The sequence below is a fragment of the Scyliorhinus torazame genome, chromosome 10 (genome assembly GCF_047496885.1).
Source record: "Scyliorhinus torazame isolate Kashiwa2021f chromosome 10, sScyTor2.1, whole genome shotgun sequence".
Taxonomy (NCBI): domain Eukaryota; kingdom Metazoa; phylum Chordata; class Chondrichthyes; order Carcharhiniformes; family Scyliorhinidae; genus Scyliorhinus; species Scyliorhinus torazame.
The window spans coordinates 149,006,805-149,023,323 of NC_092716.1; the positions used below are offsets into that span (position 1 = coordinate 149,006,805).

General features: G+C 49.1%; 1 protein-coding gene across 1 annotated transcript in view; it reads right to left on the bottom strand.

Annotated features, from left to right (window-relative positions):
- Positions 1-16,519, bottom strand: part of apip (APAF1 interacting protein) — an 85,114-nt gene that overhangs the window by 10,862 nt on the left and 57,733 nt on the right. Inside the window, exons 3-4 of the mRNA XM_072518816.1 lie at positions 16,084-16,132; positions 1,705-1,822 (exon numbers count right to left, since the gene is read on the bottom strand). Coding sequence (XP_072374917.1) covers positions 1,705-1,822; positions 16,084-16,132 — 167 coding nt within the window. The remainder of the gene's footprint in view (positions 1-1,704; positions 1,823-16,083; positions 16,133-16,519) is intronic.

The window sequence follows — 16,519 nt, forward strand, 5'->3', positions numbered from 1 at the left end:
TCCAATTCAGAGCGGCGCACGCTCCAATTTAGAGCGCGCGAACGCTCCAATTCAGAGCGCACCCACTCCAATTCAGAGCGGCGCGCACTCCAATTCAGAGTGCGCACGCACTCCAATTCAGAGCGGCGCACGCTCCAATTCAGAGCGCACCCACTCCAATTCAGAGTGGCGCGAACTCCAATTCAGAGCGCGTGCGCACTCCAATTCAGAGCGCGCAAACGTTCCAATTTAGAGCGCGCGAATGTTCCAATTCAGAGCGAACCCACTCCAATTCAGAGCAGCGTACGCTCCAATTCAGAGCGGCGCACGCTCCAATTCAGAGCGCGCGAACGTTCCAATTCAGAGCGAACCCACTCCAATTCAGAGCGCGAGAACGCTCCAATTCAGAGCGGCGCACTCTCCAATTCAGAGCGGTGCACGCTCCAATTTAGAGCGCGCGAATGCTCCAATTCAGAGCGGCGCGCACACTCCAATTCAGAACGGCGCACGCTCCAATTCAGAACGGCGCACGCTCCAATTCAGAGCGCACCCACTCCAATTCAGAGCGGCGCGCACTCCAATTCAGACCGTGCAAACGTTCCAATTTAGAGCGCGCGAATGTTCCAATTCAGAGTGAACCCACTCTAATTCAGAGCGCGCGCACACTCCAATTCAGAGAGTGCGCACACTCCAATTCAGAGAGTGCGCACACTCCAATTCAGAGCAGCGCGCGCTCCAATTCAGAGCGGTGCATACTCGAATTCAGAGCGGCCATGCTCCAATTTAGAGCACGCGAACGCTCCAATTCAGAACGCACCTACCCAATTCAGAGCGGCGCGCACTACAGTTCAGAGCGCGCGTGCGCACTCCAGTTCAGAGCGCGCGCGCACTCCAGTTCAGAGCGCGCGCGCACTCCAGTTCAGAGCGCGCGCACACTCCAGTTCAGAGCGCGCGCACACTCCAGTTCAGAGCGCGCGCACACTCCAGTTCAGAGCGCGCGCACACTCCAGTTCAGAGCGCGCGCACACTCCAGTTCAGAGCGCGCGCACACTCCAGTTCAGAGCGCGCGCACACTCCAGTTCAGAGCGCGCGCACACTCCAGTTCAGAGCGCGCGCACACTCCAGTTCAGAGCGCGCGCACACTCCAGTTCAGAGCGCGCGCACACTCCAGTTCAGAGCGCGCGCACACTCCAGTTCAGAGCGCGCGCACACTCCAGTTCAGAGCGCGCGCACACTCCAGTTCAGAGCGCGCGCACACTCCAGTTCAGAGCGCGCGCACACTCCAGTTCAGAGCGCGCGCACACTCCAGTTCAGAGCGCGCGCACGCTCCAGTTCAGAGCGCGCGCACACTCCAGTTCCGAGCGCGCGCACACTCCAGTTCAGAGCGCGCGCACACTCCAGTTCAGAGCGCGCGCACACTCCAGTTCAGAGCGCGCGCACACTCCAGTTCAGAGCGCGCGCACACTCCAGTTCAGAGCGCGCACACACTCCAGTTCAGAGCGCGCACACACTCCAGTTCAGAGCACATATACTCCAATTCAGAGCACCTACTCTCCAATTCAGATCAGTACGCTCCAATTCAGAGGCAGCATGTAATATCTCATGGCATATGCAAAACAAATGAGTGAAAGTATGCCCTCTCACCCAATGTGTAGTGTTTACATTCTGATTAGAAACTGCCTGTGGTGCAAGTATTCTAAAAGCTGCCGTGCAGAGACTCCTTACCTCGCATGGTGTAAGCATTCATAAAGAGAGGCGTGCATTGACTTTTCATTAGCTTCTTCGAGGGTGGAGGGCCAGAGATGTCACGTCCTTTGATGTCACAGACAAACAAATCATCAGGCTGCAAGACAGTCAGCAGAATTTAGGAACATTGAAATGGACAAACTGTAAAGCACAATTGCTTACGATAGACAGTAAAATCAGTTCTACCTGCGAGCTTGCCAGCTGTGTTGGTGTATCAGAGTGGTAGAAGCTAAACTCTTGCAAAGAATAGATATTCCATGCTTTACAATACAGATTCCTCCCACACAGTTTTAGGTTTTCCAACAAAAGGCATGAGCAAGTCAGAGGCTTTAAGTTCATTCAATTAAAGAGCACAGGAAAATCAAATGGAACATCAACTTAGGGGTTTATAACAGACAGGTGTGGAAAGAAAAACTCAGTGTGGATTTTTAGTTTCCAATCTCCAGTGTAGAATAACTTGAAACAAACATAAACCATTTAGATCAAAGCAAAATGCTGTTGATGGTGGAAAGTTGAAATAAAAGCAGAAAATGCGAGAAAATAATCAGCATTTGTGGAGGGGTGAAAAAGATAAAGTTCAGAACTGAGAAAAGTTTCAAACATAATAGGTTTTGAGCAAGTGAAAGGCTGCAGGGAAGAACAGCCAAAAGGAAGGTCTGTGATATGTTGGGGGGCAGGAGTGATTCAATGATCAATAGTTTCATGGTACAAAAGACAAAGAGAATGGTAATGAATTTAGTAAAGTAACAAGGAGGTGTGAGTGGCAAGATAGCAACTCCCAGAATGCAAAGTAAAGAGATTAAGATAGTAATGTATGAAAAAAACAAAGCAGAGAACAAAACACAAGGCAAAATGAGTGCAGCTTGAGCTCTTGGCCTCGATTCGTTAAACTCAGTGTTGAGTCTAGAAGCCTGGAAGGCCCAGTTGAAAGATGAGGTGATGTTCATCGAGTTTGCGTTGAGCTTCATTGGAACAGTGTAGCAGGCCAAGGACAGAAAGGTCAGAGTGAGATTAAAGTAGAGAATTGAAATGAGAAGTCACAGGAAACATAGGTTGATGCTTGCATAGTGCAGGGAGGGATTGGTCACTCATACTGCATTTGGTCTCCACTATACTTCATAGAATAATGGCATTTCATAGAATCCCTACAGTTCAGACGGAGGCCATTCAGCCCATTGAGTCTGTACCGACCCTTTGAATGAGCACTCTATCCTTGCCCACTCCACCCCAAACCCGTAACCCCATAATCTAACCTTGACATCTCTAGGCACTAAGGGGCAATTTATCATGGCCAATCCACCGAACACGCACATCTTTGGACTGTGGGAGGAAACCGGAGCACCCGGAGGAAACACACGCAGACACGGGGAGAACGTACAAACTCCACACAGACAGTGACCCGAGGCCGGAATTGAACCCAGGTCCTTGGCGCTGTGAGGCAGCAGTGCTAACTACTGTGCCACCATGCGGCAGAGGAGACCACATTGTGAGCAGCAAATACCGTATACTAAATTGAAAGGAGTACAAGCAAATCACAGTTTCACCTGGAAGGAATACATTGGGCCTCAGATAGTAAGAGCTAGTAAAAGAACAGGTGCTGCATCACCTGCGCTTGTGTGGAAAACTGCTGTAGGAAGGAGTATTTCAGTGACTGAGAAGTGGACCAGGATATTGCAGAGGGAAGGGAAAGGGGACTGTAAGATGGATTTGGTGGTGGCATCACAGTGGAGTTGGCGGAAATGGGGGATGAAATATTTAATGCTGAGGCTGGTGAGGTGAAGAATGACAACAAGGGAAAGCCAATCATGGTTCTGCGAAGGAACCGCCAGCAAATACATCTTCTCTTGTACCTTACCACAGACCTTCGCTTTTGTTCTCCTTCTGTCACTTCATTTTCACTTGCTCAAAACCTATTAGATTTCTAACATTTCTCAGTTCTGATGATAGATCACGGGCGGGATTCTCCGATATCGGTATCGGCGCGATGTCCGCTGACCGGCGCCAAAAACGGCACGACTCAGTCTGGCATTGCGCCGCCCCAAAGGTGCGGAAGTCTCCGCATCTTGGGTGGCCGAGCCCTCACCTTGAGAGGCTAGGCCCGCGCCGGGCTGATTTCCACCTGCCAGCTGGCGGGAAAGGCCTTTGGTGCCCCGCCAGTTGGCGCGAAACTGACTTTGCCGGGTGGCGCATGCGCGGGTGCATCAGCTCACGGCATCCCCGTGCATGCGCAGTGGAGGGGGTCTCTTCCGCCTCCGCCATAGTGAAGACCATGGCGAAGGCGGAAGGAAAAGAATGCCTCCACGGCACAGGCCCGCCCGCGGATCGGTGGGCCCTGATCGCGGGCCAGGCCACAGTGGGGGCATCTCCCGGGGCCAGATCGCCCCGCATCCCCCCCAGGACCCCGGAGCCTGCCCGCGCCGCCGTGTCCCACCGTCCCAAAGGTGGTTCAATCCACGCTGGCTGGCGTGGGTTGACAGCGGCGGGACTTCGGCCCACCGCGGGCCGGAGAATCGCCGGAGGGGCCCGCTAACCGGCACGGCGCGATTCCCGCCCCCGCCGAATATCCGGTGCTGGAGAATTCGGCAACTGGCGGGGGCGGGATTCACGCCAGCCCCCGGCGATTCTCCGACCCGGCGGGGGGTCGGAGAATCACGCCCCACAGATCTGTCTTTTTTTTCTCTACAGATGCTGTCTGACCTTGAGTATTTCCAGCATTTTCTGCTTTCATAAGCCATTTAGAATTGGACTGCAAGCCTTTCAGATTATCAAAGCTGATCCAGACTAATAAATGTGGCAGTGGCAGATTGGATTAAGTGCCCTGCTCTTGAAGCTAGGACTCGTTCATCCCACACAATGTCAACAGTATGAGAATGTAATATAATCAACCAGGCAGTCTCAAAGTATCAGCTTTTGACATTAACAGATTTTGGTTTGTGAAGTGGAAAAACAAAATGATTTCAAACACATTTCAATATTTAATTATTTTGGATGTCATCATTCACGTATAAAAGGACCTTGTTAACACTGGTTAGATATAAATTGGCTTGAATTCAGTAGAAATAACAGTAAATCTATCACCATTCATTTAAAGTATAACTTGGATGGTAACTTCTGCAAACCGCACAAATGCAGTTAAATGTAAAAATCAGGAAGATGCTGTATGAGCTACCATGCTTCTCCAGACGTTTCATTGAAGCAGTAGTTTGCCAAGAGACCTGGCATTAAAATATGTGGAAGCGTGTGAAGTTGTGGTCCAGCTTTTACATGGCAAATTCACACTATACTGGCTGTGAAAAGTCAGGGCTTGTCCATACTAGTGAAGGTCGAATTTTAATGAGTTAAGTCTTAATTACTAAGAAAAACAACCTTCCCGGCAGTAAAAATTAACTTTTATACTTGTGCAGTATCATTTCTTTAGACTTTAATTATTATGAGAGATTTTAAAAGGTAAAAATATTGAAGTGCAATTTTAAAAATGTTCTTTCTTTTATCTCTCCATCCAACTTTTTTCTCTTTATAATTTCATTTCTGTACCTGATTTGACATTAAATTCACCATTCTGACACTTCCTGGTTCAGACTTGTTGCTACTTGGGAAGGGTTTTTCAAACTGATTGGTTAAGGAGCTACACTATACTTGGCCTGTTCACACAGGTCCTAGACCCCCTGTAGAGGGTGCTGCACTGAAATAGTTCTCCAATTCTAAAAAGTTCCAGTGAAAAATCTCACAGGAAGTCTGTGGTCAAGTCGAAGACTCTGGCATTTTTCGTTTGCCGCTAACTGCAATACCAAAGCCAAAGTTGTTCCTATCCTACAGATGCAAAAGTGCTGAGTCAAGGAATATTGTTTGTAAATCTACTGCTGCACTTGAGTGGAAATATTTTTGTGCCTCACTGATCCCAGTCTCCCCTCTGCTGAGCAATGGGGAAAGAGGTATTGTGAACCACTCAAATGTATTTTACTGTATTGTTTTTCCTCATATTCCAGAGCTTATTTGATGATACGTCCCAGCTATCACCACCCTTCTCCTCCAAGAAAATGGGAGTTTAGCAACTTTCCGACCTGCCATACTGTCATCTTCTGCCAGCTTAATAGATTGCCTTTGACCCCTGCTCACTGACTCCTCTACCTGATGGGCCTCCTTGGCTGTACTGCTGGCCGATACACCTTTTGCAATCATCCGCTTCCCTTACAGTAGTCTTTCCTGATCACGTCTTGCACCAGCACCAACTGTTATGCTGTTGTAACCTGAACTGAACACAGTACCCCAAGTAGAAAGTCTTGTGACAAACTCTTATAAGTTAATTTTCTTGTTATGCATTGTATCACAAAATCATTAATGGTTTGTAGACTTTTTATTGGAATACTGTCATTGCAGTAAAAGCGATAAGTTAAACCATTATTCCCAAGGCTCTTTCCAAGCTTCCCTTAAATCCAATTTGGTGATCTAAATCCTTTTACTGTAAATTCTGACTCGACTGATCTTTCGGTGTTCATGTCATCAGAATTTTTGTATCTGGGTTATTAATGAAGATTATAAGCAACAAGAGTGCAGGTAATCTTGCCAATTGAAGGCTGTTTAATCGCTCATGAGGTTTTTTTTCTAATACTAGGCCCCTCGTAAAAAAAACACTGCCATACTGCCACCTATGGGAAATCTGAATCGGAAAAATGAAATACTGAAGAGAAATACCAGCCACAACTCAGGTAGTTTAACTTTTGCCTCTGTTTCAGAAGGTCCAAGTCCCACCCCAGAGACTTGAACAAATAATCTGAACTGGCACTTTATTGTAGTTCTGAGGGAGTGCAGCACTCTCATAGATGCTGTCTTTCAATAGCATCCATCCATCTGTGAAAACTACGGATTGCACCTCGGATGTGTGCCACTTCTGTATTGAACATCATCCACTATGGCTGTAGAGGTTGATTTGTGAGTGACAGTCCCTTACACAGCTGGCACAGATGAATAGCGTTAGCCGAGGTTGATTAATTCTTTACCCTTTCGCTGGGTTCTCTTTTCTGCTATCTGGTCAATTTATGTGTCATCTGATTTTTTCACTCCCTTCCTGACTGTTCATCTCTGACACTCCAGTCACCAGTGAAGACTTCCCATGCCTCAACTTGAATCCCGCACAACTTGAGGTCTCGTTTACAGACATCCTTGTATCAAAAAATAAATTTTCCTTTAGATTCCTTTAGAAGGCATGCTTGCCTTCATTGGCCGGGGCATTGAGTATAAGAATTGGCAAGTCATGTTGCAGCTGCATAGAACCTTAGTTAGGCCACACTTGGAGTATAGTGTTCAATTCTGGTCGCCACACTACCAGAAGGATGTGGAGGCTTTAGAGAGGGTGCAGAAGAGATTTACCAGAATGTTGCCTGGTATGGAGGGCATTAGCTATGAGGAGCGGTTGAATAAACTCGGTTTGTTCTCACTGGAAAGAAGGAGGTTGAGGGGAGACCTGATAGAGGTATACAAAATTATGAGGGGCATAGACAGAGTGGATGGTCAGAGGCTTTCCCCCAGGGTAGAGGGGTCAATTACTAGGGGGCATAGGTTTAAGGTGAGAGGGGCAAGGTTTAGAGTAGATGTACGAGGCAAGTTTTTTACGCAGAGGGTAGTGGGTGCCTGGAACTCGCTACCGGAGGAGGTGGTGGAAGCAGGGACGATAGTGACATTTAAGGGGCATCTTGACAAATACATGAATAGGATGGGAATAGAGGGATACGGACCCAGGAAGTGTAGAAGATTGTAGTTTAGTCGGGCAGCATGGTCGGCACGGGCTTGGAGGGCCGAAGGGCCTGTTCCTGTGCTGTACATTTCTTTGTTCTTATTCCTTTTCCAGTCAAATGTATTTATTTTTTAATAAGGAGCCAAACAAAACATGTTTTCTTGAGTCACATAAAGAGTATGTTTATTAGATACTAAACCCGAGAGAAAAAATAAAACACGCAACAACACACAGGTATCATAAGGAAGAAAAGTTAGTCCAAATAAAAATTGAGTTGTAGATTATTGAATGTTGTGGCTATTTGACGTTAGCTGGTTCCCTTTAAATTTCTGGAGTTGAATTGAAGTCCAGGTAACTGCACTTTGTCGGAGAATATTTCCATCCTTTTAATTCGGTGATCCATCTCCCAGAAATCAATGGGTTTATCCTGAAGATCTTTCTGATGGACAGTCACTATCTCTGTGGAAATAGATTACCATGTTTTGCATTCATTGTTGTGAAACAAATAATCACATTTATGATCTTTCATCTCAGAAACCTTTGCCACATTCCAAGATAGTAGAAAACAACAGGAGATTTAATCCTCCACAGCGGTTTTGAGTGTCTGCTGTATCTGGCTGGTTAGCAGTTCCCAATGTCTTTACTGTTGATTAGAATGTCTCCCCTTCAAGAGTCCATTTTTGAAGATGACCTTGATACCCACCAGGTGTGAAATTCCATGCAACATGTCAGTGCAGGTCTGCAGTGCACTCTATATTGGAACCTTTAAAAAAAGAGGTCAATTTAGAATACATGTGACTGGCGGTAGCCATCTTTGATCAGTGTCTTTTCCTGTATTTTTTTAAAAAACCGGTCCTCTTTAAACAGTTCAATATATTTTTGGTTAGCTGGTGAAGCTGTAGGTAGACCTCATTCAGTCACATTTTCCTGTTGTCATGATAGTATTTTTGGCTATTTTGCTGTTGGTCCATAATCGACTTCTCAGTTTTAACATGAAGTTTGCAGCCTTGGCAATCCTGGTGCTAATTTTGGCATCAATGGACATGTTGCTGGTAATTATTGATGCAGCGTATGTGAAGCTGTCAACGACCTCCAGAATGCGGTTATCAACTTTATCGGAAGGTGGACTATCTACTTCCTGGCCCATAGCCTGGTCTTCCTAACACTGATTATCAGTCCAAAGTTCTTGCAGGTCTGGGAGAACTGATCAACAAGCTGTTGTTGAACCTCAGCATGGGATGCCAGCAATCAGCAACTTGTGGATTAGGCCATTACGCACTTTGGTCTTGGCACCCGACCTTGTTAAACAGCTTGCTATCAGTTCCGCCATGCAGGTAGACACCATATTTGAGACCCTGAAAGTGTGCAGGAGCAGATCGAGAAAAAAACATTCAAAGAGAGTCAGCACCAGGTTGCTGCTTGACACTGCTGCTATCTTGAAAACGTGCAGAACTGTGCATATTCTCGTGGAAGAAACCCAGCCTATTTTCTGCAGCAGTTTAAACAGTCCATCTTTGCTGACAAGATTGAAAATTATCAGTGAGGTTCACAAGGAAACGTAGAATGGTATTTGCTGTTTACCACACTTCCCCTGTAACTGCCAATGTGAGAAAACATTGTCAACTGTGGATCTTCCAGCTCTGAAGCCACATTGAGACTCAGGGTAGATGTGTGATGCCAGGACTGCACTCTGGTTAGAGCAATGCATAAAGATCTTCCACACAATATATTTTTTTAATTTAAAGTACCCAAATAATCTTTTTCCCAAGTAAAATGCAACTTAGCATGGCCAATCTACCTACCCTGCACATTTTTGGGATGTGTGGGGTTAGACTCACGCAGACACAGGGACAATGTGGAAACTCCATACGGACAGTGACCCAGGGCCGGGATCGAACCTGGGTCCGCGGCACCGTGAGGCAACATGCTAATCACTGCGCCACCGTGCCATCAGTTCCACGCAATACTTAACAAGGAGATGCCTCAGTAATTGTTTCAGTCACTGCAATCCTCTTTGTTCCTTTATAAGGTGACTATATTTACACCCCACTTGTCTTACAGCACAAATCTTTCCTTCCAGCAGAGACACAAAAGTTCATTGAGGTGCTGCAGCAATGTTTGTTTTCCACTTTTAATGATTTTAGGTGGAATGCTATCATTTCCTGGGGCTTTACCATTGGCAAGACAGCCAGTGGCCTTGTTGAATTCTACCATGCTAGACTCGCTGTCCAGCTCCTCCATGACAGGGAAGTCTGAAATGACGCTGAGAGCTCCTTTAATGACAACATTCTCCGTTGTGTAGAGTTCAGGGTAATGCTCTCCCCACTTTTCCATCTGCTTGTTAGGCTCAGTGATGATCATCCTGTTTTTGACACTTGATTCTGGCAGATCTGAGACATCCAGTTTCTGTTTGCTGGGGACCAGCTTGTAGTTCATGAGAGCTCTCCTCTTGGTTACAGTAATTGACTTCATTTCAGTCCAATAAGCATCAAACTAGTCAGCATTTTCCTGCTCTCTTTTCCCATTTGAAGTGAGCACAGATATTGATAGTGTTGCACAGGTGAACACACTTTGACACAGCACTCTGGCCTTGGACCTTGCTATCTGAAAGAACAGGATCGAGGATGCTGAGCAACTCCTGGGTCCTTTGCTGTCTTTCAAATTAGATGTTAAAACAAGCTCCTGACTCCCGGGGATGGGATGTGCCAAGCGGAGGCACAAAAGGTGGCTCTCCTCCTGGAAACTCGAAATTAGGCACTTTTAACCCAAAATAGCCCGCTAAAGTCGGGGAAAAAAAATCCCCACCCTCCTCCAACACCACCACAACGAAAGGAACATGCCAGGCAACAACAACCTGAGCAGCCAAAGAGATGGCAGAGGTAGTAAAAACCGGGAGAGAAAGACTGAGGCGATGGCGAACACGCGGGATGACGAGGTCCCGGCCACACTTGAACAGGATGGACCGTCAGAACATATGCCAGGCTACCACCCGATGAATGAATGGAGCGGATTCCTAATACAGGAACTCCAAGAGGTCAAGGATGCCATCAAACCTGAAATGATGGTGACGGTGAAAGTGGCGGTAGTGGAGGCGCTGGTCACCCTGCAAGCAGTGCTAGAAAAGACAGAACAGTGGCTAGAGATGCAGGAGGCGACAATCAGAGAGCTGGAGATGGCCGCAACCGACCAGAGCGATCAGATTGTTTCGCTGGAGACAGGGATAGCAGGGTTGATGGTGACACAAGGGACACTATGAGGGAAGGCAAGGATCAAGAAAATTGATCGCTCGGCTAAAATCTCTGTATTGTGGGTCTACCGGATGGCACTGAGGGCAGGAGCCCTGTAGAGTGCGTGACCCAGATGCTGGGCAAGCTTGTTGGAGGGGAAAGCTTCCCCAAACCTTCAGAAGTGGATGGAGTCCACAGGTCACTCTGGCCAAAGCCCAAGGCTGGGGAGCAGCCGTGGGCCATCATTGCGAAACTGCACCGGTACCAAGACTGGGAAAAGATCCTCAACTGGGCAAGACATGTATGTGCGAGGGACACTCGATCCGGGGTACCAAGAAATTTGGGGCAGACCTGGCCTCGTGCCGAGCGGAATTTAACAAAGCCAAGGCGACCCTTTACAAGAATAATGTGCGGTTCGGAATGCTGTACTCTGCCAGGTTCTGGGTGACATTCCAGGGCACGGGGTACTATTTCACCACACTGTTGGAAGCGGATGAACTTGTGCACAAGCATGGGCTGGGAAGGCAATGAAAGCCCAGCAGTGAACCAGACAGATAATCGTATCGGTCCACAAAATAATGTAGAGACTATTTATATGGGATTGAATTGCCTTATCGTCATATCTGACATAGAGGGCGTCATTCTCCGACCCCCCGCCGGGTCGGAGAATGGCCGTTGGCCGCCGTGAATCCCGCCCCCGCCCCCGCCGAAGTCTCCGCTCCCGGAGATTGGGCGGGGGCGGGAATCGGGCCGCGCCGGTTGGCGGGACCCCCCGCTGGATTCTCCGGCCCGGATGGGCCGAAGTCCCGCCCAGGAATTGCCTGTCCCGCCGACGTAAATCAAACCTGGTATTTACCGGCGGGACCAGGTGGCGTGGGCGGGCTCCGGGGTCCTGGGGGGGGGGGGGCGCGGGGCAATCTGACCCCGGGGGGTGCCCCCACGGTGGCCTGGCCCGCGATCGGGGCCCACCGATCCGCGGGCGGGCCTGTGCCGTGGGGGCACTCTTTCCCTTCCGCCTCCGCTACGGCCTCCACCATGGCGGAGGCGGAAGAGACTCTCCCCACTGCGCATGCGCGGGAAACTGACAGCGGCCGCTGACGCTCCCGCGCATGCGCTGGGAAACTGACAGCGGCCGCTGACGCTCCCGCGCATGCGCCGCATTTCCGTGCCAGCTGGCGGGGAAACAAACGCCATTTCCGCCAGCTGGCGGGGCGGAAATCCCTCCGGCGTCGGCCTAGCCCCTCAATGTTGGGGCTAGGCCGCCAAAGATGCGGAGCCTTCCGCACCTTTGGGTCGGCGCGATGCCCGTCTGATTGGCGCCGGCTTTGGCGCCAGTCGGCGGACATCCCGCCGTTGGGGGAGAATTTCGCCCAGAGTCTCAGAAAGGGCGGGGTGAGAACAGTCAGACGAAGGAGGGTATGAGGAGGAGGAAAGGGGGGGGGGAAAGAGACACACATCGATCGGGATGGTATAGATCGACCCGGGTGGGTGCACCACACTAGCAGGTGAGCTAGCGCAAGGATGTACGAGCGGGGTGGGGGGGCATAGATCCCGATAGGGAGAGGGTTCCTGCCAGGGGGAGAGAATCTAGATTGGGGGGGGGGGGGGGGGGTTTGGGGAGGATAAACAGAGGGGGATGGCTGCGCGGGAGGGATGGAGGAGAGACAGACTCAGGGGGAAAGCTGAGGGACAGGTGGGGCGTTGGGGGTGGGGGTGGGGGGGGGGGGGGGGGGAGGAACAGAAGGTTACGAGGCTGACTATGTCAGATCGCACATGGCGGCAAGGAAAACAACGGCATTGCAAACAGCCACTTTGGAGGGCCCTCAAACAAAGGGAAATCCTGAAGTGCAGGGGCACATCCGCATGACTTACACATAGTTGGTGGCCATCCTGTGAGGTGCCTGGACAAAGGGAAACCCCAGAACGCAGGGGTACAGCCATATGGTGGGGGCGTTGACCACGGCCATCTTGGATGGCCCCCAAACAAAGGGAAACCCCGGAGTGCAGGGGCGCTTCCACAATGTAAGTCTGGTTGACTTCACAGGAGGGGGGACAGAAAACGCTTGTCTGAATAGTCACCTAAAACATGAGGGGACTTAATAGCCCAGTGAAAAGATCCAGAGTCTTTGCCCATCTGTAAAGTATGAAAGCCGACATAGTCTTCCTCCAGGAGGCCGTACTGAGGAAAAAGGACCGATTGTGGGTAAGAAAGAGCTGGGTGGGACTGATGTACCATTCATGCTATGGAACGAGGGCTAGGGGGGTGGACACACTGCTCAGTAAGAGGACAACATTCACAGTGACGAGGACAATTACGGATCAAAGGGGATTGTACGTTATGGTTGGTGGTGTCCTGGAAGGGGCACCATTGGTCCTTGTAAATATGTACACTCCCAACTGTGATGACGCGGAATTCATGAAGAAAACCATGCTGGAAATCCCCGATATAGACACAGACCGACTCATCATGGGGGGACTTTAACTGCATACGGACAGACTGATAAAACCCCAAATTGGGGAAAAAGTTAAACATGGCGACGGAACTGGGCGTGTTCATGGGACAGATGGGGGTGGTTGGACCCATGGAGGTTCACAAACTCAGAGGAGAAGGAGTTTTCCTTCTTCTCCCAGGTACACAGGGTATAGATTGCGATCAACCTCTTTGTGGTGGGGAAAGCGGTACTTCCAGGGGAAGTGGGAGCGGAGTGCTCCACAATAATAATCTCCGACCCAAGCTCCACACTACGTGGACGTGAGGTTGGAGACGGGCCGGGCACAATGTCCCCTCCTGGATGCTGGACACGGCCCTCCTGGACAATAAGGCATTCTGCGATCGACAGGCCTTGACGGGTACATTACCAACAACCAGAATAGGGAGGTCACACCCTCCGCGTTCTAGGAAGCACTGAAGGCAGTGATAAGGGGGGAATTTTTGCGTACAAGGCGCGCATATGATAGGAAGAACAGGGCGGCTAGGCAAAAGCTGGTCAACTTCAAACTAGAGGTGGACCAATGGTACTCCTCAGCACCGACTGTAGAGCTACTGAGCAAAAGTGAGATCTTCCCGGTGAACCCGCAGGGGGAGAGACAGAGCTGGAGGGACTGCCGTTCATACAAGCCCAGACCAAATTCCGCTGCCTGGGGATCCAAATCGCCACGACTGGACACAGATCCACATAAGGAATCTGACCAATCTGGTGGCGGAAGTCAAAAGGAACCGGCAGAGGTGGGACTCAATCCCAGTCTTGCTGGCAGGGAAAGTGCAGACGTACTGCCCAGGTTCCTCTTCCTGTTCAGATCCCTCCAGATCTACATCTCCAAGGTCTTCTTCAATACGGTAGACAAACTAATCATGGCGCTTGTGTGTGTGTGGGGGAGGCAACCCGAGGATCTAAAAGAAGATCCCACAAAAGAAAAAAAACATGGGAAGCCTGGCCCTCCCGAACTGACAGTTCCACCACTGGGCAGCCACAGCAGAAAGAGTGAGGGGATGGGTGAGGGAACTGGGAGCAGGATGGGTGAAGATGGAGGAGAGTTCCTACATAGTGACATTCCTCCGAGTCCTAGTTACACCTACAGTTCCATCTCCCCTGACCAAGCACTTGAGAAGCCCAGTGATCGTAGCCACGCTCAGGACATGGTATTAGATGAGGCAACTTTGGCCTCACTGAAATGTTCACCATGGTCCCCATCTGCAATAAGCACAGTTCATGCCCGCAATAATGGATACCACCTTCAAAAGGTGGAGACAGGACGAGGAACACTGACAGTTAGGGACATGTACACAGACAACAGAGTAGCGACCCTGGGCGAACTCATGGAGAGGTTCCAATTGCCAAAACGAAACGAGATAGACACATAGAGATCAAAAACCTCCTCTGTAAGGAAACAACGATGCACCCCCAGATACCAGGACATTTGTTCGTCAAAGAACTGCTGGACATGGGTGACCTAGGGAAGAGAAACTGTGGGAACTTGTCTGGGTGACAGTTAGAGGAGGTACACTCCTCCAACTGGATGCGAAATGGAAAAATGGGAGGAGGAACTAGGCATAAATAAGGGGAGGACTCTGGATTGAAGCGCTGCACAGGGCAACTCCACCTCCACGTGCGCAGGGTTCACCTAATGCAGCTAAAGGTGGTGCACAGAGCGCACCTGACCAGAACCCGAATGAGTAGGCTCTTTCCGGAGGTGGAGGGCAAGTGTGAACAGTGCTAGGAAGGCCCGGCCAACCACACCCACATGTTCTGAGCTTGCCCCAGACTTGCCAGCTACTGGATTGCCTTTTTTGAGGCCATATCAGGGTTGTAGGAGAGAGTGTGGAGCCATGCCCAAAAGTGGCGGTGTTCGGAATCTCAGACCAGCCAAAACTCTTCATAGGGAGGGGGGCCGACACCCTAGTCTTTGCCTGCTGGAGAATCCTGCTCGGCTGGCAATTGGCAGCACCATCCAAGATTGCAGACCGACTGTCCGACCTGGCGGAATTTCTCAAACTGGAGAAAATAAAATTTGCCACCATCCCTGGGTTGGAAGAGGGCTTGCACAGGACATGGAAGCTGTTCACCAACTTGTTCCAGGATCTGTTCATAGCCAGCACCCAATAGAGTAGGGGGGGGGGGGGGGGGGGGGAGAGCGGAGAGACACAAGTGAGTCATGGGATAAATATGAAAAAGAAAGAGGGGGAGGGGAGGATACACAAGGAAATTGAGAGGGACAAGGAACTCAAACTGCAGATAGGCATCTGTAAATACGTGCCCGGGTCAAACTGGGAACTGTAACAAAGGTACGCTGTTCAAAGAGGGGGCACACAGCCACAGCAGGAGGGACAGTAAATGTATGTAAATATCTGTACTGACAGCTGCTTGTCTTTTTACCTCCTTTTATTTCTTGCTCCTTTTTGTTCTATTGTTTTTGTTTGTTTATTTTTCTATGGTCGGTGCATTTATGTAAAGTAATGTAACATTAAACATACGAGTTGTGAAATACAAAATGTGAAAACCTAATAAAAAAACAAGTCAATTTTAGGTGGATGTAAAAGATTCCATAACATGAGTCAAAGGAGTGGTCTCTCTGGTGTTCTGGCCAATATTCAACCCTCAATCAATAGTGCTAATACATGACATAAACACATAAAATGCTGGCAGTACTGAACTGGTCTGGCAGTAGCTGTGGGGAGACAAACATAGATAATGTTCAAATCAGTGACCTTTCATCACATGTGGGCGTTATCACCTTGCTGTTTGTGGAGCTTGCTGTGCACAAATTAGGTGCTGTGTTTCCTACATTACAACCATGCTAACACTTCAAAAGTACTGAATTAGCTGTAAAGCAGGTTTGGACATCCTGAAATCATCAATGCAAATCTTTCTTTTTCTTTACCACAATAAGTTCACCACACACCTGGATCCTCTCCTTCTGAATACCCGAGGGAGCAATGTAGATTTCATCACTGAAAAGAGAAACATGAAATTGGGTTTAGACTTCAATAAAACAAGAACTGAACACAAGTGCAAGCAACACTGTTTAACAGAGAAAGAATAAAAGATCCTTACTGCCTTAGTCCCGAGGAATCAAATTGTAATTTCATACATTTTTTACAGGGTGCTTAACTCTTATTTCAGGGGATAATTGTCACCAAAGCATCACAGGTCTTGGGTTATGACGAAAATCTACTGAGGAACAGCAGATCTTAGTCAGCCTAGTTTAGTATTGAAATCAGGCTGGAATCTGCCAGAACAGCTGTTGAATCCAACACATCTTGAAACTGCTTGGTATCTGTTGGGTGGAAACACCATGGCCATTTCTCCTTTCAATCTATGGTCCTTATAGCGGAATT